Source organism: Chlamydotis macqueenii, chromosome 1 (genome assembly GCF_036417535.1).
Source record: "Chlamydotis macqueenii isolate bChlMac1 chromosome 1, bChlMac1.mat, whole genome shotgun sequence".
In the NCBI taxonomy this organism is placed as follows: Eukaryota; Metazoa; Chordata; class Aves; order Otidiformes; family Otididae; genus Chlamydotis; species Chlamydotis macqueenii.
The window spans coordinates 39777264-39802630 of NC_141556.1; the positions used below are offsets into that span (position 1 = coordinate 39777264).

The 25367-nt window shown below is 38.1% G+C and overlaps 1 protein-coding gene across 8 annotated transcripts in view; it reads right to left on the reverse strand.

The window, feature by feature from the left end:
* Window positions 1-24715, reverse strand: part of ZFC3H1 (zinc finger C3H1-type containing) — a 43189-nt gene extending 18474 nt beyond the window's left edge. For 4 of the 8 annotated variants that reach the window (XR_015258730.1, XR_015258731.1, XM_010123043.2 and 1 more), the window contains exons 1-18: window positions 24036-24715; window positions 19653-20072; window positions 17510-17574; window positions 17050-17248; window positions 16624-16850; window positions 14933-15056; window positions 13176-13273; window positions 12034-12237; window positions 11187-11351; window positions 7274-7411; window positions 6744-6862; window positions 6257-6403; window positions 5025-5199; window positions 4700-4831; window positions 3465-4013; window positions 3272-3381; window positions 1537-1668; window positions 316-437 (exon numbers count right to left, since the gene is read on the reverse strand). Coding sequence is in view for 6 of the 8 variants with exons in the window: in XM_010123043.2 (XP_010121345.2) it covers window positions 316-437; window positions 1537-1668; window positions 3272-3381; window positions 3465-4013; window positions 4700-4831; window positions 5025-5199; window positions 6257-6403; window positions 6744-6862; window positions 7274-7411; window positions 11187-11351; window positions 12034-12237; window positions 13176-13273; window positions 14933-15056; window positions 16624-16850; window positions 17050-17248; window positions 17510-17574; window positions 19653-20072; window positions 24036-24633 (3724 nt within the window). In the remaining 2 variants the exon portion in view is untranslated. The remainder of the gene's footprint in view (window positions 1-315; window positions 438-1536; window positions 1669-3271; window positions 3382-3464; window positions 4014-4699; window positions 4832-5024; window positions 5200-6256; window positions 6404-6743; window positions 6863-7273; window positions 7412-11186; window positions 11352-12033; window positions 12238-13175; window positions 13274-14932; window positions 15057-16623; window positions 16851-17049; window positions 17249-17509; window positions 17575-19652; window positions 20073-24035) is intronic. The other 4 variants (XM_086749346.1, XM_086749341.1, XM_086749331.1 and 1 more) reach the window with 4 other exon arrangements.
* Window positions 24716-25367: the final 652 nt, after the last annotated feature.

Here is a 25367-nt window from a genome sequence, read left to right on the forward strand (position 1 = left end):
GAGCAATACTGGGGTTTTTTTGTTGTTTGTTTGTTTTTTTGTTTGGTTGGTTTTTGGTTTTTTTTTGTTGTTGGTTTTTTTTTTTTTTAAAGTGAAACATTCCACATATCAATCATTATTTCCTTTCTGTAAAAACACCAAGGTAACTACCCACTACAAAAGACTGGATTGGACAACTGCAGAACCTATTTTTTCATAAAGCTGTATCTTATACATTGCTTTAGATCAAAGTCCTTGCACCTAGAGCTTTTAATGAAAGCCATTCCCTTCAGAAATGAATCTTTGTACACAAAAGTGAAGAAAATACTCAAAAACCTGTGGCGGTGCTGATTTCCTCATCAGTGCTTTTTTCTGAGCAGCCAATCAGTTCTAAATTGTAAGACAGAATATCCTGAAACAGTTGCTTACGGCTAAGAGTGCAATCTTTCATGTGCTGCCTAAAACAAACAAATAAGCAATTAATATATTTCATCACAGCAACAATCTAATAAGGCTTGTAACCACAAAACTGGTGTCAGTACATAGTAGGGTGAGGCATTAAGAAAATTATACCCACAGAAAACACTATAGCCTGCTTTGAAATTTCTGTTAAGTATGTCTGGGTCGTCTCTAAACTTAAGCCTGCACCAGTAACTGAATCCTAGTCATGATTGTTTCACTATAGCCTTACTCTTTAAAATAAACCTCTACACACTTGCTTCACACTAACACAAAACAGAGTATTCAGAACTTTCCAGTTCAAACAAGGTAATTACACGACTTAGATCTCACTTTGTATTTAAAAGATTCTAACTATGGTTTGATGGTAACAGCTAAAAGTTGATCCAACTGTCTGCCACCAAAAAAAAAAAAAAAAAGAGCTGAAGTCCACCTCTGCTACATTTCTCCAGTAGTTAGAAGTTCCCAATTGAGTTTATTTGTGAGCAATTCATATCCATTTGCTCTTGAACCAAGTTTTTAAATACACCATGCAACATTGTTTAACAAACTTTTTTAATATAATGTAACACTAGGCTTCTAAGAAACAAACTTAGCCAGTATCTTCCCAGAAAACTAGAATTCCACTCCTACAACAGTATTTTTTTTTTTATTTTATTTTTTTCTTTTTACATAATTACATATTGGTATATGCTTTATTTTGGTTAGCAGCATGATGCATCTCTAGTGTGCTTTACAGTATCAACCACTACCTGAGGCTCCACGATGATCTGAAGTTATGCTGAAGCTATAAAGCAGGAGTCTCATCTGAATTACAAGGCAATCAAAAGGTGAAATATTCTTTAAGAGCTCATATTGTTTTTTTTAATTTATATCTGGAGAACCTCCTTTCTTGATGGCTTAGATGAAAGGGTTTTTTTCCTGCCAAACAAGTATCTGCAATAGCGTATTAAAAACAACTTTGTTTTCTAGAACTTGTGCATAGGATCATAAATCCAGACCTTTTGAAGAAATGAAAAAATATGCCTGTTTTGGTCTTTGAGTCAGACATCTAGAAGAGAGGTTTAGTTCAAACAAACAAAATTAAAAAGAACTCACCACTGACAGTCATCATCATTACACGTGCCTGTTAAATCAAAACGGCAGAAACACTGTTTTGGTTCAATCATATTGCTATACGTTACTGAACTGAGGTATAGTTTTTCCTTGGTTCGAAAATACGGACTAAACCTAAAATGAAAACAGTGAATAATTATGACAAAGCTTGTAAGACAAGACATCAGTTGTACTAAACAAAACAAAAAAAAAGAAAACACCACACCTCTTCTGTATTAAGTCTCTTTATCTCCAAAACCCCACTACTAACGAAAAGCATCACCGACCTATGAGTTAAGAAGAAGGTGAAAACAGTGGGAGAGGGAGGAAACAAAACAGTACTCAATCTAAAGAGATTCTGCTCTAGCATTCTCTACACCCTTAGGTGCAGAACTTACAATCATAGAAACACAGAATGGTTAGGATTGGAAGGGACCTTAAAGATCATTTAGTTTCAACCTCCCTGTGATAGCCAGGGACATCTTCCACTAGACCAGGCTGCTCAAAGCCCCGTCCAACCTGGCCTTGAACATTTCTAGGGTGGGGCATCTACCACCTCTCTGGGCAACCTGTTCCACTCCCTCAGCACCCTCACAGTAAAGAATTTCTTCCTTATGTTTAATCTGAACCTACCCTCTTCTGGTTTAAAGTCACTACCCCTTGTCCTATCACCACATACTCTTGTCAAAAGTCCCTCTCCAGTTTTCTTGTAGGCCTCTTTTAGGTACTGGAACATCATTCATACAAAACCACGAAGTTTATAATCATCCAGTAGAGAAAGTAAACTACTGAAATTGAATTTTAGTTTAGTTCTAGAAAAACTGCACTCATGTTCTAGCCAACATAAGATCAGTATCAAATGGAAGTATAAAGAGAGCCATTAAAGATTAACTTGAAAAAACAGTGAAAAAATCCACAGCATGTTTTAGAACGTGTAAACAAACAAAAGCCAGTCTGGGCTGAGCAGACTAATACTTGTTTTAAATCTTCAGATAAAGTCCTCCTATGACAATTTGGGGATTTCTAGCTCCTTAAGGAATTGAAGCCATAACCTACAAGAAGTTAAAATGAATAGTCCATCCTCCATCTTTTGCTATTTCAGAATTTAGAAACAAAAAACCCAAAGCACGAGGTAGGATTCAACTGCTCCAGCTTAAATTCCAGACTTCTGTTTTCTAAAAGTTAATGGGTAGGAACAAAGCTCTTTTTAGTCAAAAGATAGATGTGTCAAATTGATTACACTTGCAGGTGCCTACTTTAAGTCAGGATAAATCACTGTGGTCGTGTCTCTTTACACTGAGCATGAATCCAAAAATAGGCCATTGGCTCAATATTGATTCAGACAATGTAAATCCTAGCCAAGTTTAAAGACCACATAACTGAAATACGCTTCGGTTAATTTTTTCCTGGAGTTTAGATTGCTTCATATTGGATATAAAAATCTTGTTTTGAAATGCTTAACTACTATTCTGTAATTTAGTTACACCAATCAACAACCCAGTAGCAGGGAACTGTAAGCAACACAATAAAAGCACAAAAGCAAGGGACTTCTGCATACCAGAAAAAGTAACTAAAACCATTAGGTTCCCTAAACAAGACAAAATTGCTTCAGGATAGTCAAGTTTCTCAGTGCAACTTGTCTTTCTGTGCATGTCTGGGTATCAAGGAAAAGCAGTGAAGACAACTTGAACAAGAACATACACACAGAGAAATCAAACAGTTGCTACAGTCTTCATACCTGTAGGACTTAAATACTAGAAGAGGACTATGATATGGTCCAAATGGAAATGGTTTCACTTCAGTTTGTTTATTTTGTGATGTAACAAAATCCATGTCCACTGAAATTTCCTAGGAAACAGATAAACAGATATATAGCAACTGCAATACCACCTAAGACAGACAACATTCATATTTAGTTTTAAAGCATTTACCTGACCACACAACACATCTTCCTTAGGTACTATAAAGGCAGTACTTTTCACTAACAGCTCTTTCAAACTGTCAGCTTTAGTATAAAGTTTTTTAAGTTCATCAATATTCAACCCAAGGAACAGCTCAGGCTCCTCTGATGCCTTTTTAGAAAGTTTGTTTATAGTTTCTTGTTTTGGAGTGTCCATGTGTTTAAGATTTGGTTTAGTGAAAGAATTAGATTCTCTGAAAGATCTCCTTCGTTCTCGGTTTGAATTAGACAGCACTTCATCATCAAAGTAGTTTTCTTCACTGTCCAAAGACAATTTATCCTGCGTAAGATCATGAAGTGATGGCTGAGGTAATGCAAATTCAGATTCCTCTTCTGCATGAGGTGCAATATTTGATTGTTCCTTGGTTTGAAGCGCACGAGCCTCTTTCAATTTCTGAATCTTCAGAGCGTATTCATACTCTAGTTGCTGTAGCCGTTTTTTCTCCAGTGCAATCAACTCTGCTGAATGCTTTTTTGGACTTGATGCAGGGGAGTTCTCCAATTTCAACATTTTGCTTGGCTGAAAAGGTAAAAATTCCCTTTATTTCATTTTCACATTTACTGATCTAATGACAGGAGGTAAATGAAACATGGGCAAGATATTTAAGTCGGAGTTTATAAAAACGTATTTTAAACTCTCGCCAGAAAATTTCAACAAACAGCAAGAAAACCACAAAAGAGTTTGCCATGATTCAACTGGCATGTTTTTCAATAAAAATAACCCTACGTCATGTACAGCGCTTCACAGAAATTCTGTCCGCATTTGAAAGCTGAGCTATAAAACAAGTATTCACAGTAGTGTTGATGGGGGACGTAACAAAAAGAAAAATTTACAAGAATATTTTAGCCTTGATTTTCTGTATTTTGTTTTTCAAAACAAGATTAGATCCCCACTTCAGTAATTCTGCTAGACAGTTTTAACAAGATCACTGATGCCCTTCACAGGCATGTAGCTCCTCTTATTGTTTGTCTATTAATGACATTCCCCTGGTACAGAAACACAGGCTTTGAATAGTTTTCTTTTTTAAGTACTTAATGCTTTTTCTACTGAATTCTCAAAAATACAGGAAACTAATAGGGAGATTCTTACAGTGCTTTTGAAATGTTTTCCTATTTTCCTGAAATCCCATTTGAACTAAGTTTCCTAACCAAAATTACTACTGCTTGTCAAGTACAGCATGGTTTAAAAGTGTGCAACAGACTTACTCCAAGATGATCTTGCTCCAGTTTTCGTTTCCCAATTTCCTTACTTGCTACAGCTTTTGCTCGAGCAAGTTCCTCCCCATATTTTAAGGCTAGCGCTTTTTTTACTGTAACTCGTTGTTGAACTTTATGAATCTGAAAGAAAAAAATAGAAATACTACAGTAAGATACAAATTTTCAGATATGACCATACAATAAAATATAATCAGAAAAGACATGGGAATTAACTAATGATTAAAATAAAGAAAGCCTACTGCCTCCAACAATCAGGCTTCCCATTTCAAGATTTCCATCTCTAGGAAACAGAAACATTTCAAAATTAAGTTACTTGTTCCTGAAGCTTTTTGAGAAACATCTTATTAGCATTCAAGATCTTCTCTGTTGCTTGTAGCTGTTCAGCCAGTTTGTTAATCTTATTTTCAGCAATTCGAACATTCTCTCTCTTCTTGGCCTCTTGTTGCAACAAATGTTTCAAGACGGATTCATCCTTCATCAACAGAAGTCTAAAAGTAAAAAAGCCATGTAACAAATTTTCTCCAAAAGGAAGTTCCTCAGAGCTATCGCTGCTGCTCTGAAACTCTAGTCATTTAAGAGCCCAGTTCTTTTTCACTTATAAAACAACATTCTATGTTTCCTCCAGATAGTCTTAACACTCCTGAGACATTAAATACTGGCAGCGTATAGAGCAGATTTCAGTATCTCAAGTTCAGTATGTCAGTATAAAGCAGATGAAAACATTTAGTTAGGAGAACAAGGAAGGTAAGCAAGTGGTTTATCTTTAATAATGTTTTTAACATTAAGACATCCAAAATGCACATGTTCTTGCTTTCTCTTAAGTAACAACCCAATTCTTCCTCAGGGCACATACACACATTAGCAGATTACAAGCCATAGTATTATTGCACAATAGCAGAGTAATTAAATATAAAAAGCTATGCATTAAAGGAAGCAAGATAAAGATAGATAGGTGTGAATAAAGGCAAGGTGGAAGAACGTCTTTCAACTTATGTCTGACCAAGAACCAGTTTCTTCACAAGACTGCAGAGAAATAACCAAGTGGCAAGCAGAGAAGAAAAATGCCAAGCACTTATACTTTCCACAGCAACTTGGAAGAAGGGTGAGAAACATGGAAGAGGCATGCTAGAAGAGAAAGCACACAGGAAGTGCTTCAAACAGCATATCTGTTCTACAGAAACGTTCATTTACATGCGTCAGGCATATCCCAATAAAGTATGCTACTCCCAAAGCGCACTGAGTAGTGAAAAGCATACTCATTTTTTTTGCGTTTCAGAGTTAATAGGTGGCACAGATGATGTTCTAGTCACTGAACATAAACACAGTTGAAAATAGTTAGCATGACAAATCATACTTAAACATTACCAACCACCACCACACAGGCACTACAACGCAATTCCTGTACAGCAACAGAATTCAAGACTGAATAGTTCAAGAAAAAAGAAACTGTTTGCTTTACTTTAAATACTACAGATTCAAAAAGATTATTTAAAATTTCACCCTGCTAAGCCAATAAGGTAGGAGTTACAACAATAAAATACATACCTGTTTTTCTTAAGCTTTGCTTCTGCTTCTGTAACTTGTTTTGTCACTACTGCTATTCTCCCAATTCCATCAACTTCACCATCAGAATTTGCAGGGGATGAATTGTTCCTCAGTGGATCAGATTTAATTAAGCGTTGCTTCTCACGACTAAAACAGAGACGTTAAAAGCAAAGATGTACAGTAGTTTCAACATTTATTTTGTTGCATACTCCAAATAGTTTTAAAATCTTTAAAAAAGTAGCAGGACAAGATTTCAAGTTAAAAGAAAAAGAAACTTTCCATAACTGCAACCAGCTACTGTAAATCAGTTAAAATCTAAGGACTTTCTTTAGATTCTCATGTTGTCTGACTAATAACGGAGTTGGAGAAAAACCTGAAGGTAATGGCAAGGTTTTCAAACTCAGGTTTTCCTTCCAGTTACAAAACCAGACTAGTAAAGGACTACAAAGAATACAGATTTTACTTTAACAATTAAACTCAGTTATACCTGGCAATCTCTTCTTTTAAGAGTCTGTATTCTATCTTCTTATCCTCTGGTAGAGCCTCTGGAGTTCTCATTGGATCATTTTCTTTTTCTGATTTTGGAGGGGCTTTGATTTTTGAGGCCTGTTACAACAAGGTTCAAGTCAATATTAGTCATACAAGTTTAAAATACAGCTATTAACCACTGCTTTTCAGAGGCATTTCAGCACAAACTTAAAGCTGTTCAAGGCCAATTAGACCTTTTAAGCCATATTTATTTTGCCAGTAATTAAATATGCATTGAATTTTAATTGAAAAAAATCAAACCAAAATGTTTTACAAATGCTATCTTCAGGATGTCATCTTAACAAAAAAAAAATTTAATTAGCTTGTGCAATCCAAATTACAATGTAATGGTCCAGACAGGAATAACATGTACAGTCTTGCCCATTTCTGATGTACTCCTCTATTTCTTGACCAAATTCTAAAGTTTAAATTCCATAAACAAAACAAAATCATGACAAAATTAATCTATTAAATGCTGATTACGTTTACCTCAACGTTTCTCCTTGCTTCTTTTATCATAGATTCTAGTCCTCCAAAAACACTGTTAGTTGAGTTAGACGGCTCTCCATCAGACTCGCTATCATCTGAATCATTTAACGTAACCACAACAGACTTGTGTTTTGGAAGCTGTGGGGACAGTGAAAAAAGTTTTATGGCAAGGTGAAAAAGCTAGAGACAGCTACAACCAAGCACATATTTACTAGGAAAGGAAAAGGAAGCTCACTCTTTCTGTCAGCATGGCACACCAATTCCACACAGTAAGGAAGCATTTGTGCATGTCCACTACAAGATAGATACTGTATCCATTCTTGATATCATAACATGAAAGGTACTGCAACATTTTCAATCTATTCCCCAGTATCTGCAGCATATTTACATCTCCATGGTCATACCATACAAATCTCAAACCTTACTATACTTAATTATTTCAATTGTAATGAAAATTATCATCCATCATTTGCAAGCGTTTTGGTTTTTTTTTTTTTTTTAAGTAACTGAGTGGTAGCACCAATCAACTCTGCATTAGAAATGCTGTGGCAGACATACCAGAACTCCCTCATCTTTCAGCCACACAGTTGTGACGCCTCTTGTCCCACAGTTATACTTAGCTGACCTTACAGCGAGCTGCTCAGACAGTTGAACTGGCAGAATACCAACAGTACATAAAGAACATATGAAGAAAGCTTAATCACACTTTGCCAATATCAGTAACTGAAACAGCTCACTGAAGATCACATGACAGCCAATTCCACCACAAAGACATAGAAACAAGCAGACAATTTAGATTAACCTCAGATGCTCTGGAGTTACAGTTTGAAAAGAAGCAACTTAGTACACATTTCCAGGACTGCTCTTCCCATCTCCCAGTGAAGGTCTGAACAGTTACAGTTACACAGTTAACCTTTACCTCAGGACAGGACCTCTTCAAAGCTCCAAGTGTCTTTAAAAGCACATACCCCACAAAAATCCCTACTTTAAAGTTAAAATATGCAATTTCCACAATCGCTTCTTTTTAATATTCTTTTTCCAGACAGTTCTTAGAATAAGGATCATATCTACTACTTCTGAATGTACTACAGCTGCATCATTTTTGCACGACCACAGCATAGGTAGGAGAAATTCCAATTAATATCAGGGCAAGAAAACAGAACAAAGCACTGGTCCTTTCCTCAAAAATATTGTCTGGCTGTAGCTCCATGGAAATCTAAATTAATCAGGCAAGACACTCCACCCTTCCCCCAGCTTCAAATGCCAGATACACCCCTTCCCTATCAGTGGTTCTTGGTATTAAAAGATCAAAGCTGCCAAGCTGCTTTTGGCACCGTTGTGCAGGATAAACTCTCTCTAACTGCCTTCCTCATTTTCTTTCTGGGGGAAAAGCTAATAGTGGCAAGGGTCAAAGTCAGTTTTCCTCCAAGTGTTTTTTTCCCAGGTGTTAGTTTTTAATGTGGTTCAGCAAAGTGTTTAACAATCAGTAAACTACCAGCAGGCAACTGCCATCACACTGCCTTCAGTAAGATTAGCTTCTACCACAGGGGAACTACAGCCTCAGCTGTAACACAGGATCTCTCTCCCTGATGTTCTAAGACATATTTTCCATCTGTGGGGAACAGATCCCTGAGTGCTCATGACAAAGGGTTACAAGACATCACTGAAAAAGCAAACCAGTGTCTGTAGGCTGTTTCACTATGCAGAGGCCCTCAACTCCACACAAGAAATCCCAAGGTTTGTAAATTTAAAACTTCTTCTGAAATATGGTACACCATATTCAAACATTCAAAAGCTACTAAGCCCCCGAAACTATAAAGTCAGATTTCAAAAACCTGAAGAATTTGCACTTCCTATACCTTTGCAATTTTTAAATTTCTGGCTATATCCAGCAATGCTCACAGAAAAGCGATCAGGTTTTCAATTCAAAATTAAATTCTCATGAGTTCACTTTTTTAGTGTCTAGTAAGAAAGTTGAAAAAAAAAAAAGTCATAAGCATGTAATACAAATTGCTTCTAAAAGCTTAAACCAACAGAAGTAATTGATGTGTTTTCACATTAAATTGTTTTCACATAGAACAGAAATACCTTGTGACTAGTCTCTTGTGAGACTATTATTTGGCCATAAGTTTTTTTTAAAACATACAACTATTCTATATATAAACATTCTGTATCCCAAGCTATTTTAAAAGTTACTAAGAAATGTAAAATGCTTTGTCTCTATACTCATTTTTGTAAAAAGGACGCTAGCCAAGCAGGCTGATTCAAATACAAGATACAAATCTGTCAGCTTTAACTAAGTTAACCACCATCAGCAACAGGTACAACATTTTAGTTGCAGGGTTTGTTTTTTTTTTTTTAATATTTACATAATGCCTTTCAACAGCACAGCTGATAAGACACATTTATTATGTTACTAAAACAAACCAACAGCTCCCCAGTAACATGTGTTCTCCCTCATTTATGTATGAGTCTCAGGACATTTATGTTGTCTCAGGACAACAGAATACACAGTAATTTAAGGGTTTTTTTCCCGAAGAGGTTTAGTATTTAAACAGAAGAACACTTAAAAATATAAGTAAATAGGAAATTATTATAGAAAGGATATAAGCCCAAATTAAACAATTGCTCTAGTTATATCTAGAATGCTAAGTAAATTGTGAAGATAGGTATAGAGAAAAAATACATCCACTTTAAGCATAAGAGCACAATTTCCCTATAGAAGGAAAGCAAGCCTTGGAATGAACAAAAGAGGAATATTCAGGTCTCTACCATGTTAAGTTGTTTGGGGTTTTTTTCCATTATGGAATCAGGTGATGAAGGGATCATACAGTCTGTATTTATAAGCAAGAAAGCTGTTGGTCAGCTACAGCTAGATTTGATAGTGATATAATAGTCTCAAAGATACTATATATTCCTCTAAACTTAGTTTTAAAAGCTAGTTTATTAGAGATACCATCCACTGACAAAGGCGAAGGTCTGAACTGAATCATACTGTTCATTAGAGAATTTGCATGGGAAAGAGCTACAACAAACCAAGCTTTTTAAGATACGTTGTTAAAATAATCTCAAACTATCCACTATGTATGGTTCACTGCCATAAACAGAATAGTACATAACATGGGCTTCCAGTCTGGCATATCACAGGCAAATATGTTTTTATAACACATTTCCAACAATCCAAGGAGACTGCAGCTAGCACTTGATTTGTGATGTTTGCACATACCTCCCACGACCGTTCAAATGAAGGTCAAGTTACAGAACATGGCTTGAGATAATGTAATGAAGTCTGCTGCTGCCTGAAGAGGAGAATACTCTCTCCTCTGTCTTCCACCCCCACTCACAGACATGCCATCTGCCACCACTTTCCTGCTAACTCTGATGCTCACACATCGGTCGCTGAAAAAAATTCAACTCTCCCTAGAAAGAAAAGTATTTTTTTCTCCCCAAGGTTAGTTTTCTAACCAGCTGAGCATGTTAAATAAGCTAAACAATGGGACTGATAATCCAGATCCCACTTTAAAAGAGGGAGACAACATTTGGCCAAGAGCAGCAAGACCACCTCTTTTTTGGCACCAGTGATTAGACTGGCTCACCTACCACTGAACAGCACCCTTTAGTCTGTGCTAAACTGGTGAAGAAATTCATTGAACTATTCTTACAGTCACTTTTAGTTCAAATGAGTGCTGGTGTGTTTTGATGCCCTCTTAAGCTGTAAATTCTTGCTTCAGTGTTGAATCCTTTCTAGAAGAGCATATGGCTATCAACATTACTAATAATTCAAACGTTTAACAGAAGCTCCACCATTTTGTGCTGTATCACCAGGAAACCTTAAGTCTATCTGCTGTTCACTTGAACTGAGCACAACTTCAACTTCTAGTCTTATTAACAGAAAGCATCAATATTTCCTTACTGTGATCACTGCTCGTGGAGGCCTTGGTACTCTAACAAACTTTGTATTTTGTACCCGTGGCTGAGATACAGTATTAATACTGACAGCAGACAGATTGCTTCTTGGCACAGACTGCAAATTATCTGGAACAGGAGGGGAAGGTGGACCACTGTTACTTGAAGTTTCCTAACAAAATAAAAAAAAATACAGTCATAAAACTACACACTCTATACAGTTATTTTAAAAGACATAAGTATAAATGAGATTGTTCCATACATGCACTGGAATTTGGAATTGTGATTTAGACAAGACTATCCAAACGTGTTAAACAAATCTTGCAATTCTGCAATCAGAGAGGCAGTTATTCACAGGTCAACTGCAAGAGATCTATAACCTTTTAATAAGGTCAATAAGAATCTAAATTTTCAAAGCCACAAATTTTCTTCTCACTCCAAAAAAAAAACCAAAACAACAAAAAGCAGAACAGTTAACCTTACTCCTTTTGCTAGGAGGCTGAAGTGAAGTGTTGTGTCTTGTCTTCTGAGAGCTGATTTTTTTTTTTTTTGCAGAAAAAAGAAAATCCCCATTCCCCTGAACATACTAAATTTTCAGTACCTTGCAGTTTCATAATTCCTTGAAAAATAAAACACAAGCTGCAACTTACAATACAAATCATATTCTGGGGTGGTTTTTGTTTTGGTTTCTTTTAGAGAGCAGAGGGTGATGGAAATTCAGAGGATGTTTTAATGTATTTTAAGCCATCAGAAAGTCAGCATAAAAAAGCCTGTAATCCTCATTTAGCAGGTCACATTTAAGTTTTGGTCAAGATTGCCATCTAGAGGTTTACATTCAAAAACCAATGGAGTACCTCACATCTGAAAGCTCGTTTGTTGGCTAGAGACTTGAGTAATTCTTCTCTCAAGAGCATCTCCTCTTCCTCCTCCTCATCTGCAAATGGAGGTTTTGGTGGCTGTTCAGGTTCTTCAGGGGGAAGAGGTGGAAGAGGTGGAGGTGGCTCAAGAGAAACACAAGAAATACCCTCCATGTAAAGTTGGCTCAAAGATGGTACAGGCTGAGATAAAAAAGAAAACAAGAGTTTGAAACTTGAAAATTACTACTGCTTTATGACTATTAAGCAGAGGTTGAGACCTAAGTTATTTCATGGTTTAAAACAAATTCAAACTGTAGTGGATTTAGATGACTGTCAAAGCCTGCTACTAATCAGTAATAACTCAAAGATAATGGAAACAAGGTTACATTTGGATAGTAAAATAGTGCAGACACACAAACCAAATGTAAACGAGAATTCAAAACCAGAGGTTGCTAACCACAGAAATATGGCTGCTTAGACAGGTCCACCCTGCTTGAAAAACAGTCTTAAATAACAGAATTACTATTTCCCTAAGTCAAAAATTCAAAAGCTGTCACGGGAGGGAATAGTAACTTTCCACTGCTTTACTAAGAAGGATAAGAATAATTTAGTAAATAAAAATGGTGTGGAAAAAAAACTAACTAGTTCAATGAGGCTCTTAGGTGAGAAGACAGACAGCATACAGTTAAAATGCACGAAGTTTGAAAGAAGGACTGTGATGAGCCACATTTTTGTTCGGTTTCCCCCACCTCCAACTAAGTAACAAGTCAGAGAATAAGCATATCTACATACACGGCCTAGAGATGAGAGGTTAAGCTGCCTTGCACTAACAATTCCAATTCATTATTTTCCCTTATGTGCTTCAGGCAATTTTTGCTTTCTGTTATGAAACAGCATAGCTCTAACAATGAAGAAAAAATTCTAGTTCAATAGGGAGAATTTCCATTAAACCGGAATTGGATCAGCCAAAAAAACAGCTGGAAAAGTTTTTCAAATGCAATCACAAACCTATCAAATAGTTCCAAGGGAATCACCAAGTAGAGAACTGCATCAAAACCAATATCAAATTTAATCCTAATAAGATGCAAAATAAGAATTATTAACGTTTTTAAAAGCACAGGCCTTTCAAGGTTACTTACCGGAATTGGAGGTGGGAGAGGCAAGGCAATTGGTGGTACTGGAGGTGGAAAATATCCCATTGGACACTCAAAGAAAGGAGGCTGCACTGGAGAAGAAGCTGTAATTAAAAGAATTATCAAGTGTAAGAAATAGAGCAGCTAATTACTAAACACCAACTCATGCTTATACTTCAACTGACTTAAGGCAGCAGAAGGAGAAGATAAATGTTTTTACAACGCAGAAATTTAAAAGGTAACACCAGACCCAATGCAGCGCATTTATTTCTTACATATATGTATATAAAAAGTAGTCACCTGTCCTTTTTCTATTTTACATATGAAATGCAAGTATAGTCAAGCAGTATTACTAAGGCAATGTTTCAGCCCTCACATTTGACTTAAATTGCAAGAATCTATCTTCTTAAACTAGATATCTCAATACAATCTCCTGATTATTTGCTATCAAAAATGCAATACAAATTATAACAGCAGCCAACCAAATATATAGCTTATACTGAATTCTGAAACACAGAACTAGAGCTTGAGACGCTTCAGCACAAGATTCATGTAGCTTACATCTCCAAAACAACAGGTGCAGTATTTTTGAAAACTAATATATAGGGAAGTCTGACAAGAAAGGGAAAAAAAGGGAAAAAAAAGGGAAAAAAAAAAGGAAAAAAAAGAAAAAAAAGGAAAAAAACATGTGGAATATGAAAAGCAAGAGAATAAAAATGGCCAGTATCCTTAATGAAGCTTTCTCAACATTCCACATGTTGAAATGGAACAAGGAAGCCTGAATACCTTAAAACACACCCTGAACTGCATCATTAAATTATTTAGTCTCAAAGAGACCTCTGGAAAGCATATGCCCCAGTACAGGTGCTCAAACTAGGGCTGTCCCCAAAGTCAGGTTGCTGAGGGTCTTGTCCAGTCAAGTTCCAAGTATATTTGAGGACGAAGATTTCACAATGTTTCCAGTTAACCTGTTCTAGTGTTTGACCATCTCCTGTGAAAGTTTTCCCTTAGATCTACCCAGAATTTATTTTGTTTCAATTTAAGCATTGCTGCTTGTCCTTCTGTTGCACACTCCACAGAAGAGTTTCGCTCTGTCTTCTCCATAACTGCCCACTAGGTAGTTGAAGACAGCAGCAAAAGCCTTCCTTAGCCTTCTCTCCTCAACACAAATTCAGCTCTCCCAGTCTCTTGCCATAAATCAAGTGCTCCAGTCTCCAATTAACTTTATGAAAAACAAGCCTTAAAGAGTTTCCCTTAGACAAAAAGGGTCCTCTGCTAGATTCTCTTTAATACACTTTTTCCTACCATGAAACCAGAAAACTGATGGCAGTCTCATCAATGTTTAATAGCCCACTCCAATCACTCACCCATTATAGTCACAGTGCTACAACCCAGGGTGCATTTGCCTTTACCACCCAATACACAATACCACTGCCAATACATTTCATTTAATGTACAGTTGGACCCCCAGTCAACACCCTGGGGCCCTTACTTTTTACACAGCTGCTTGGGAATGTAAAATAATAAACACTACAGTACTGCAATGAGAACAGTACAACCTTGAAGACCTTTGAAACACCACTACAGCAGAGATGGAGAGGAAAGAGTCAGCATTAAAACAAGATAGAATTAGCTCACCTTAAAGTATTAGTTATATAATTGCCTCATCTCAAAAGACAGACTTTTCTAAAATGATACCTCATTTCCTACTTTTTAAGTACTTTTACAATTCATCATGTAAGAAAACTGTTAGTAAGTCTTACCTGGAGAGTTAGTTTCACTATCTGTATCCATAGCCACTTCATCATAATTATCATACTGATATATGCCTCCTGCGCTATCTGTAGATTGCTTATCCAAAGACCATCTCAAGTCTGTATCTGAAGACTAAACGCACAAAAAAAAAGTGTAAGTTGGTCTTATGTTGTTTAGAGCAAACCAACTAAAAGTAAATTTTAGAAAGAGGCCCTTATAATTTTGTTTTCTAGTTGCTGTATAAATACTATCTACTTAGCTTGTACAAAAAGAGTAAATTTTAATCAAATCCACTACAGGCAGTAAATTAACAGGTAGTTTTAAAACTGGATCTCTTTGGGAAGTCAGGGGTGGAGAGGCATCATGATACATAGAAGCAGGTTTTAAATACCAATTAGGTCATTATGTATCTAGCAAATTGCCATGGTTACGTATTTCTGAAACACTGCAAGAGAACTAAATGCTTAATTATTTCTGTTAATCTGCCATGGCAATTACCAAGAGTATTTGAACTATCCTTGTTAGAAACAACACAAAATTGCACAGGGATCATCTTCACTACAACAAAGGTTGTGTGTTTAGGTGAAACATGTTCTGATTGTTCTAAGACTGATGTCTCAAGTGGATAATCCCAGAAGGAGCCACATACCACACTGAAATACACCCAGAGACTGTCAATCTAATCTAATAAACATCTCATAACAATCTAATAAATCAGATTGTTCAAAGAAGGCCTAACACTATATGGACGCCAATCAATGCTCAGTGAACACCAAAAATATGCAAAACACGTATTTGTATCTTTCAGAGGCATAGCGTAGACATTTTGGTAGCTTTTAGAATTTCTACTGTTTACAGTTAAACACTTTCAGCCTCAATTTTCCACTCATCATTATTACAAATGGGACTTTTCTGCAACATAACCTCGTAAGTCTCAACTGCCTTAGTTGCAGTTTCATTTCTCATTCCAGCATCAGTAGCTCTAAGTATTTGCATCTAGCTGCAGCAGCTGTACTGATGAAAGAATTAATGCTGAAGACTATTTTTTTCTGTAATGTACCAATGTCTCTGTTTTAGAGACAGAACATTCATGATTCAAGTGCCTTTTGCTAATCTCAAGATGAGAGAATGAAGGCAGTCTACAAGTGCAGCATGATGACCACTGCAGTAGAATTCCTTCATAAATTCGACACAATTCTGTCATCCTGTAATGAGGCTGAAGTAATTGTCTTTTGTGTCCAGGCACATTTTGTACCTTGAAAAATTAAAAAAAATACTACAAAAAAAACAAACCTCAGGTGACATTTTTGAGAGAAGCAGGCCACTGAAGTTGTACAGACACAAAAACTTTGAAATGTGGAGACAAAACTGCAATCTAAGAAGAATGCCAACAAAGTTTGCTTGATTGGTTTGTGTTAAATTACAGACTGCTCTTCGATCACAACGTCCAAAATATCTTCAGGAGGAAAAAGCTTTACCACTGAGTTGCAAATGTATAACTCATACAAAACTGATGTTACCCAACCCAGAGGGAACGCTTGTCTAGCATGGGATTAAAACACTGTAAACACTGAAATACTTGGAACTTTTTTCTTTTTTTTAAGGGTGGGTTGGGTAAGACAGATGTAGAACCAGGAGGTACATAAAGACAGAAATCACTCGTGAATCACAAACTTAACACCTGAATAACATATATTACCCTGCTTCTCGATCTCCTCTTTCCTCCAACTAACTTCATAAATCGATTGTACTGCTCTTCTTGATTCGAGAGGTCTCTAATTTTTCTAATTTCTTCTTCTCTCTTTCTTCTCTCCTCCTCCTCTTCTTGTTTTCTCTGGTCTTCCTCTTTTTGACGTCTGTCTTGTTCCTTTTGCTGCTGCATCTTCTTTGATGTTTTTGTCTGTTGTTTCCTCAAAGCTTGCTTGGCTTTAAATAAGAAGATATGTGATTAACTCCACCCTACCTAAATGGTTCCCTTTAATCCTAGATTCAAGAGCTCTGAGTAGATGTATGGGGTTTTAGAAGGATTAAAGGCTCATTAGCAAATGTTTCCCATAACGTACTATGTTTCTTATTTCAGAGGTCATGCTATTGGTTGTCATTTTAGTAACCTTAAACTTATTACCTGTAGTACTAGGTTTTTTTGTTGAATGTGCTTTTGTACTGGCTTTGACTTTCTGTGTTACACTTTTCGTTTTTGTTAATTTTTCCTTGCTTTCCTTCAACACTTGTTGTTCTTTTTGCTGCCATTTTTTACTAGCAGACTGAAGTGCAAGAAGCCTAAGTTGCAATTCAGACATCTCTTCCTCATCATCAAACAGCTTCTTGAAAAGAAAAGAGAAGAAAGGATAAGACAAGCCGCAAAACATCATTTAATAACTAAATCTTCTTTGAAAAAGTCTTTTGAAGTCTGTCCCAAAATTTTTACCAGAAGAAAGCTTAAAAAACCTACTGTACTGTTAAGTGTCATACTTTAACAATGGACTGTTTCTATTACTGAAACATTTATGAACTGCAATTTGGAAAAAGCCTTTAAGAGTATCATAATGCAATTATGCCTCACCTATGGAGGAATACTTTCCTACCTTTTCAGATGTTACATCTGAACTGCTAAGCTTTCGCACTGATGTTTGCTCTTTGTCTTCTGCACCTTCCAAAAGAAAAACACCATGTTTTTGAGTGAGCATGTCATGAAACAGAGCTACATAAAAACTACGTACAGAATTTAATCCATATAAACATATCATTGGTACATAGTGTAAAACAGAATAGCAGTTGTACGTATAAAAACACATTAGCAAACATTACTATAACTTGGCATGCCTGACGAAATCCACATCACCATGACATCATAAGCCTAGGGCGAGATTTGTCATTTTTTTAATAATTCTCTGTCTTAAGGTTGACACATGCTTCCCCAATAAGCAGACAAAACCAGATTTGGAGACAAGGGGAAAAGAAGACTTCTTGCCATCTGCTTTATGCTACCATCTCATATCAGCTGCTGTCCTGAGCATCTGATTCCACAGTGTGGGAGAGAGAGCAAGAGAGTCTCTCACTGGCCAACCCCACTTGTATGCTGAGCATGGTGTCCATGGTATGGAACGCTTCCTTTGGCCAGTTTGAGTCAACTGTACTGGCTATATCCCTCCCAGCTTCTTGCACCTGCACATTAGTGAAAGCTTGGAAGCTAAAAGTCCTTGGCCTCTTTAGCAAAAACTAATAACATCAGTGTATTATCAACATTCTTCACATACCAAATCCCATACTACATCCAAAACACAGCAGCTACTGCGAAGAAAACTAGCTTCATCCCAGACAAAACCAGGACAAATATAAAGGCCCAAAGCTGCACTAAGCACGCACTTGCTCCATTTCATGCCAAAGGAAAACAGAAGTTACCCTATGGAAGTTAATAATAAATAGTAATGCTTTCCTGATAAACATTAAGATGTTGACATATTAATTCATTAGACTGCCCAAAAGACATATATCCATCCGATTATTACATAATATATATACACATTAACATATTATAGTTTATATATAATAGGCATAATGCTGTATATTATATACTATTATATAATTTAATGATTATAGCTAATAACCACTAATTTAATTGATAGTAAAACTATAATTATGTAATTTATATATAACCACACATATATATGTTTATGTGCATCAGTTTTCTCCTTCCATTCCTTTACAGGCTGTCTTCATCTATCATTCTAACTTTCAGTGTCCTAATCCCACCTTTCTTCATATTCCTACTAATTACTCACCCGTGTTCATAATCCATCCATTTACTACTTTGTCTCTTCCCACTCAAATTGATAGTTGACACACATTGACAAATTAGCTAACGTAATATGATAAGTTACGTTACACCCCGTTACGCACACCCTCAACCACAACAAACACTTATTAGAACTAGATGAAGCCTCAAACCAGCAAGTTTGCAACTAGCTGCTTTATTTCACTATAGACTTAAAAGTAAGCCCAAGGACTTTTACTGCAGGTCAGCTGGACATGATAACTTGTTTCTCACTAACCGGTTCATGCACCCGAGCAATTTTCCTCTTTGGCCTGCAGTTCAGAACTACCAGGACAAGATATTTATTCTACCCTTTGGCTACATTTCTCTACAAATCCTTTCTACTTCTGGCACACCATTTCCTCACTATTCATGAATATCAATTACAACCAAAAAAAATTCTGGTGAAAAGCTCTCATACAGGCTTGTTACACTGAAGAAAACACGTAAGATGAAATGCAGAAAGATGTATCTCAACATTATATTTTCAGTTAAAAAAACTCCACATTTTGCTTCTGCAAAAAAACAAAAGAACAAGGGAAAAACAGAAGGAAAACTAAATGAGAGCAAATTGATTTCTGCTGTGATCAGCAATTAAAACCTCTAAGTCTTGTCCTCGTGCTTTCTGCCAAACTATCAGTTAGTCTAAGAGCATACATTAGTTAAAAAAACAAAAAAACAAAAAAACAAAAAAACAAAAAAACCCAAACATACTCCCAAGCATGTTTTTGTAATTCAAGGAATTACATAAACCAGTAATTAACTCATTAAATCTGTAACTTAAAACGTTTTAACATTTTAATTAAAATTATTATTTTAATTAAAGTAAAGTTTTCCCAAACACCTAATAAATATGGATAGACAATGGCAAGCAAAAAGAATTTACAAGCTAAAACAACTTTCCAAGAATTTACCTTGGCCAGATTCTGTGACTTCAGGTTTTTGTGATGACTGTTTTGTTCCTTCTTTGCCTTTTTTCAATCTGCTCCTCTCAGCTGGAGTAGGCAGTTTTTGCCTGAGAGGTTTCAGTTCAAATGCCTGAAAGGCTATAACCGGATTTTTCTCCTCAGGAGATACTTCTTTTATAACATCCATTGTAATACTGTCATTTTCTACAGTTATTTGGTCCTCAGTGTCCGCTGTTTTACCATCATCCTGTTGTTCACCTTCTTCCCTGTTGCTCAAAGCCAGTCTTTCATCTTTATTAATGTACTCAAGCTCTAATTGTATCTGCTTATACTTCAAGAGCAGATCCTCAAAACTTTCTTCCACAGAGTTTTCATTTTTAGAAGAGTAGTTCTGCTTTCTAGATGGGGACCTTCCAAAAGTTTTGGCTGAATGACTGGTCAAGAAAACTACGACAAGAACATGTATAACCTTAAAACAGTTGTGATATGACCACTGAAGACTAAATTATAACAAACAGAACTTCAGATCATTCCCATATATTTCATTTTAATTTTACCTTAAGGCTAGCTTGAAAAATATCTCTTGCAAGTATGAGCAGCATGTAAATGATGTATCTATTATTATATATTGACACCTTAAATAAACATTTTCTCAAACCAACAATTTATAATATCCTACTTATGACAAGAATTTCATGAATTGCTGAGAGGTCTTGTCTCTTGCTCACGCCATCCTCCCAGAAACAACAGCTGTAATGCTGAGGAGGTTCCCTATCACAAAGGGTAAGTCAGACTTGCAGAGTTTGTAACTCAAGTATTGACTGCCCATTTGACATTCTGAAAAATACAGGTTAAATTCATTCTCACTCATTTTATCCTTTCATAAAATGCTAAGTCTAGCCACAGCATAATTACACACTGTAGTAATTGTAGCTCAACAAACGAGGTAAGGCACAGAATAATCACCAACTAAAGGGAATAAAAAAGGTGGCTAAAGACTTGCAATTGAAACATTAAAAAAATATTAAAAGAGGATTGGGAATTACTAATTACTCAGAAAAGGTTGTCTCTGCATGCTCAAGGGACAGATTTTCTTGACATGTTGTCCAAGGCAGGCAATGGAAATATTCTTAGGTAACGGCATCCAGAATAAAAGTTCTCACTGCTAGAGGTTCCTGTCCTCTTACCTCAACCTGCCACTGGGAAAGCTAAACTAGCCTGTAAAATAATCATGCTCGAGGGGAAATATTTTAGGACACCGAGTCAGGTTTGACTCATTCGACTTTAAGTATCAACCCCGCTGTGATAACAGCTGACTCACAACCAGTTATGTGAAATGCTTTTTCATCATCATCTCTTAAAACAACAAATGGAGTAAAACTAAAAGCTAAAATAGGTGTCCTCTGAATGCAGACTGAATCCAGAGGAAAATAACTTTTTCTCTTCTTCTGCTCATAACATGCATCAACTTGTATGTTTTGCTATGCTAACATCTAACACAAGTACGAAGTATCTTGTAATGTATCCTACAAAACCAACATCAGTAACATCAGGAAATGTTTTGCTATATAACACTTTCTTTAAGCTTCAGCACAAAAAGCAGAAATTGGTAAACAACAAAATCCAGAAGGCAATCAATCAATCTGTAAATATGCTGAAAATAGTAAGGGCTGTGTGCAGTATAACACCAAATTATGTAATAAGCAATTTTCCAAATTAACTTCCATCACATTTCTGCTTCCAAAAAGACAAGTACATTAGTGATTTTGTGAGTCACAGGGAAGTTGAAGCTAATTAAGTGATTTAACATCATTTATGAAACTAAGTCTAACTACTATTTGATATTGAAATACTTTAATAGTTTCTGGAGTCACCTAAAGTTGAGTAACAAGACAAAGCTTTGAGATGGTTTTTGTGCTCAGGATATTAAATTTGCTAGAGCTCCCACAATCAGAATTAATCAGAAATTCTGTATTTCACATATGTAGAAATTGGTTTTGCATGTATTTCTACACACAATATGCAAGACTACATGTAGTGCTATGAAAGGTAGAGAAGCACATATACATTAAAACAATAGTTACTCTTCAATTGACTCAAGAGAAACTTCATCCTACAACCAAAAAAAACCCAAACAAACAAAAAAAAAAAAAAACAGATGAACTGAAGAAACTAGGGGTTTAGAAGTGAAGAAAAGAAAAAGTACACTGGGAAGAGTTCAGAATTCAACATAAAGTCACACTTCGGCCCCATATTTCAGACTCAAAATCGCACAACTCTCTATGCAAGAATTTCTGCAGAATGACTATCCAACAGCTTCATGTTAAAGTTGCTAGGAAATAAAAGATAAAAGCCCATTCAAAGCTAGTATCCAAATAAAAGTAACAAGAATCCTTGAAATGTTCCACTATGTTATTTACTCATATACTTCTACAAAGCATTGTGCAAAGTACTAGTTCCAAGGATAAAGGAAAAAGCTCTCTCTCTCAGCAGACACTTAAGCATTTCACTTTCCTGAGGGAATTCCAAATACCACTCCAGGCCACAAGCCTACTCGGACCAGTTGATGTGAAGGTCTCTTCTGAAGTCACACGCCCATGAACTATGCCCCTAGTCCATTAATATTAGCAACATGGAGGTACCTTAATATTTAGGAATACTGCAATATCAACTCCTTTAGGCAGCAAGGATATGAAAAATAGAGAAATACACTGAGAGAAAATATGACCCGTAAACAACTGAATGTCACTTATTAAATAGTAACAGTATTAGAACCCTCTCTATAATGTTTAAACAAGAAGACTGCATCTTGAGTATCAGGGCAGGGGGGAACAGGACAAAAACCCCTACTTCCTCATTTTCTGCTCTTGGTTTCAAAAGGGAATTACTGGTTTCTGGATGCTCTTTTAATTAAAAGGAAGGAGAAGACTTTATTAATATCAACAAGTATTGCAAGGTCTGTTTAGGATGATCAATACATCTGCCCAGGAAATTACTCGTTACACAGAAAGTAATAATTTTCTAGTACTTAATAGTAACACTGCAAATGAAGAGATTTAAAATCCACTTTCAGCACTAGAACCATCTTACTGTGCAACCTTGGGCAAACCACATCTTCAATCGCTGCTTCTTGAGTTAAGATCCTTGAACGAAGAGTTCTTGTGAAGATTGCAGTAATGCTGTAACTTTACTAGACAAGATTAAAAAAAAAAAAATCTCTTTATGACTAGTTTACATATTCCATACACATTTAAAAAAAATTCATTACATGAATAAATAATCATGTACCTAAAATAACACAAAGATCCAATGAGTGGTTTTCAAAGCCCTAAGTGCAGGCACAAGTAGGAAAAATTCCTGTTCCTGGGATCAGCTAGCACAGTCAAGCAAACAACGCACATCATTTGACTACTGGTACAGAGGACAATAAAACACTGTAAGATTCTGAAGAATAGGTTTTAACCACTAATCCTCTCGCCCAATGTTTTATACACTTGTCTACATTTTCAGTTAGGCAACAAGGCAGTTATATCAAGTCTCAGTACTAGGCTGCCCCTACGTCACACCTGGCATCAGTTTTTTTATGTTTCTTCCTATAGCAAACCTAGAAAGCAAGAGGAGCTTTTCCTTCACTTTCACCGTTCCTAATTCTAAAAAGAAGGAAGTATTAGAACTCTATTAAAAGTCACCTAACCAACTCTAAGAGCAATCAGTGGAAAACATCCTACAAAAACACTCTTGGTAGGGCTTTATAAAGAAATAGAGCTTTTTATGTTACCCAAACTCCTATATAAACCACATTCTGTGCATACAGTCTCAGTTCAACCTAGGTTTAGCTTTAAAGTTAGCTTTAGCTATGTGTAACAGCTTCTGAAGCGGAAAGCAAAAATTAAAAAAAAAAAAAGTGGATCCCTCATTGCCTAATAAGGGAAATTAACAAGCTTAGGGTTTTAGCTTTACAACAGTGACACTTAAATTACATACATTAAAACTGCCACACCAAAGACTGGCCCCACTTCACAATATTCACACTTCAGGCTAGAAAAGCAGCCACCTGGGATCCAACAGATTATGGCTTTGTTTCAGGCTACATTTTGTTCTTTTTACCTACGTGGGACTAATCGGCCAGCTTGCAAGCCATGTCATGGCAATAATCCGGCTTCCCAGCAGCCTCTCCTTGAGAAGCAAAGCCCGCTGCTCCAGCCAACCCCCAGGAGCGGAAGGGGAGCCTCCCTCCCCGTCACCCCTATGGCAGTCCTAGTGCCAGAACGGGAGGGAAAAGCGTCCCTTCCCAGGCCTTTCGGCCACGTAAGGCGGCAACGACACACCCAGGCCCACCCCAGCAGCACGGCCTCCCCGCCTCCGTTCCCTCTCAAATCTCAAGGATACATTTTCGAGGCGAAGGCTCCCTCCAGCCCTGGCTGCTACTGAATCCGGCACCGCCTCCCCCTCCGGGCGGCCTTCCCGGAGGGTTGCCTCCCCGATCGCCGCTGCCTCGGCCCCTACCCCAGCGCCCTCCGCCCCTGTAGGGCCGGCCTCGAAAGCGGAATCGGTCCAGCGCATTGTGGCTGCGCTCCCAGAAGGAGAGCCGGGGGCCCGACTCGGAGTGCGAGCCCGACGACATCCGCGGCGCCGGCATGGGCGGTGGATGGGAGCGGAACGAGTCCTTGGGCCGATAGCCGCCGTGGCCGTGTATGTGCCCCATCTCCGGCGGGGGCTGGTGCCGCGAGTGGGGGAAGCGCCGACCGGAGGAGGAGAGGGAGATGCCCCCGCGGAGGCCGGGAGGCGGCCTGCGCCTCGAGTAGGGCCTGCTGCTGACCAGGCCGCCGCCGGGCTCGGAGCCACCGCCGCCGCCATAGGTCCCCAGGCCGTTGTTGTCATCGTCGCTGATTTCGCCGTCTTCCAGCTCCCCTTCTTCCTTCGGCGAGAGCCCGCTAGGATCCAGCGCCGCCTCCGCAGGCGCGGCCGCCGCCTCGGCGGCCGCCATGCAGCTCAGGCCAACGGTCTCAGCGAGGCAGAGCGCGACACCGCCCGCCCCAACGCTCGGGCGGTTTCGTTTCCTGCGCAGGCCGGCCCCGCTTCGCGACCCCTCCCCACCGCCCGCCCGGCTCCGCCCCGGCCCCTGCTGACTCTCGCGAGACCGCGCCCCGCCTGCTCTGCCCGGGAGGGGACCAGGGGTGCGGCACGTCAGAGAAAAAAGAAAGGGGGGGGGGGAGGCGGGGACGGCACACGACGCTCCTGGAGCGCGGGGTACCCTGGGTAATGTAGTTCCTAGGGCGGGAAGAGGCCATTGTAAGGTAGGGGGTGGGAAAAGTCGCTGGCTCAGCCTATAGCGGGACGACGGCAGGGAGCGAACGCAAATAGGAATTCGACCCGCCATGTTGGTAACGGAGGCGAGGGGGAAGGCTGCCATCTTGTTGAAGGGAAGCGAGCTGTCTGGAGAAGGAGCGTGGTGAAGCGTTGCCGACCAGGGGCATGGCGGCCGGCTGTGCTGTTCTCTACCACAACAGTATCAATTGCAGCTTCCTTTAGCATCGTCCGGGGCAGCGCCAACCGGGGCGATTCTGGGGCACGGGTCCTCCTGGGTGCTCATTTGCCTGAGCTGCAGACCCTTTCTCGTTGGTGGGCCACATGTCCTGCCGCCCCCCCAAATGGTGCATGGGCCTCTAAAGAAAGAAAAGCAGCGGGTGTTGTGGCAGTGCCCAGCACTCTGGTAGGCAT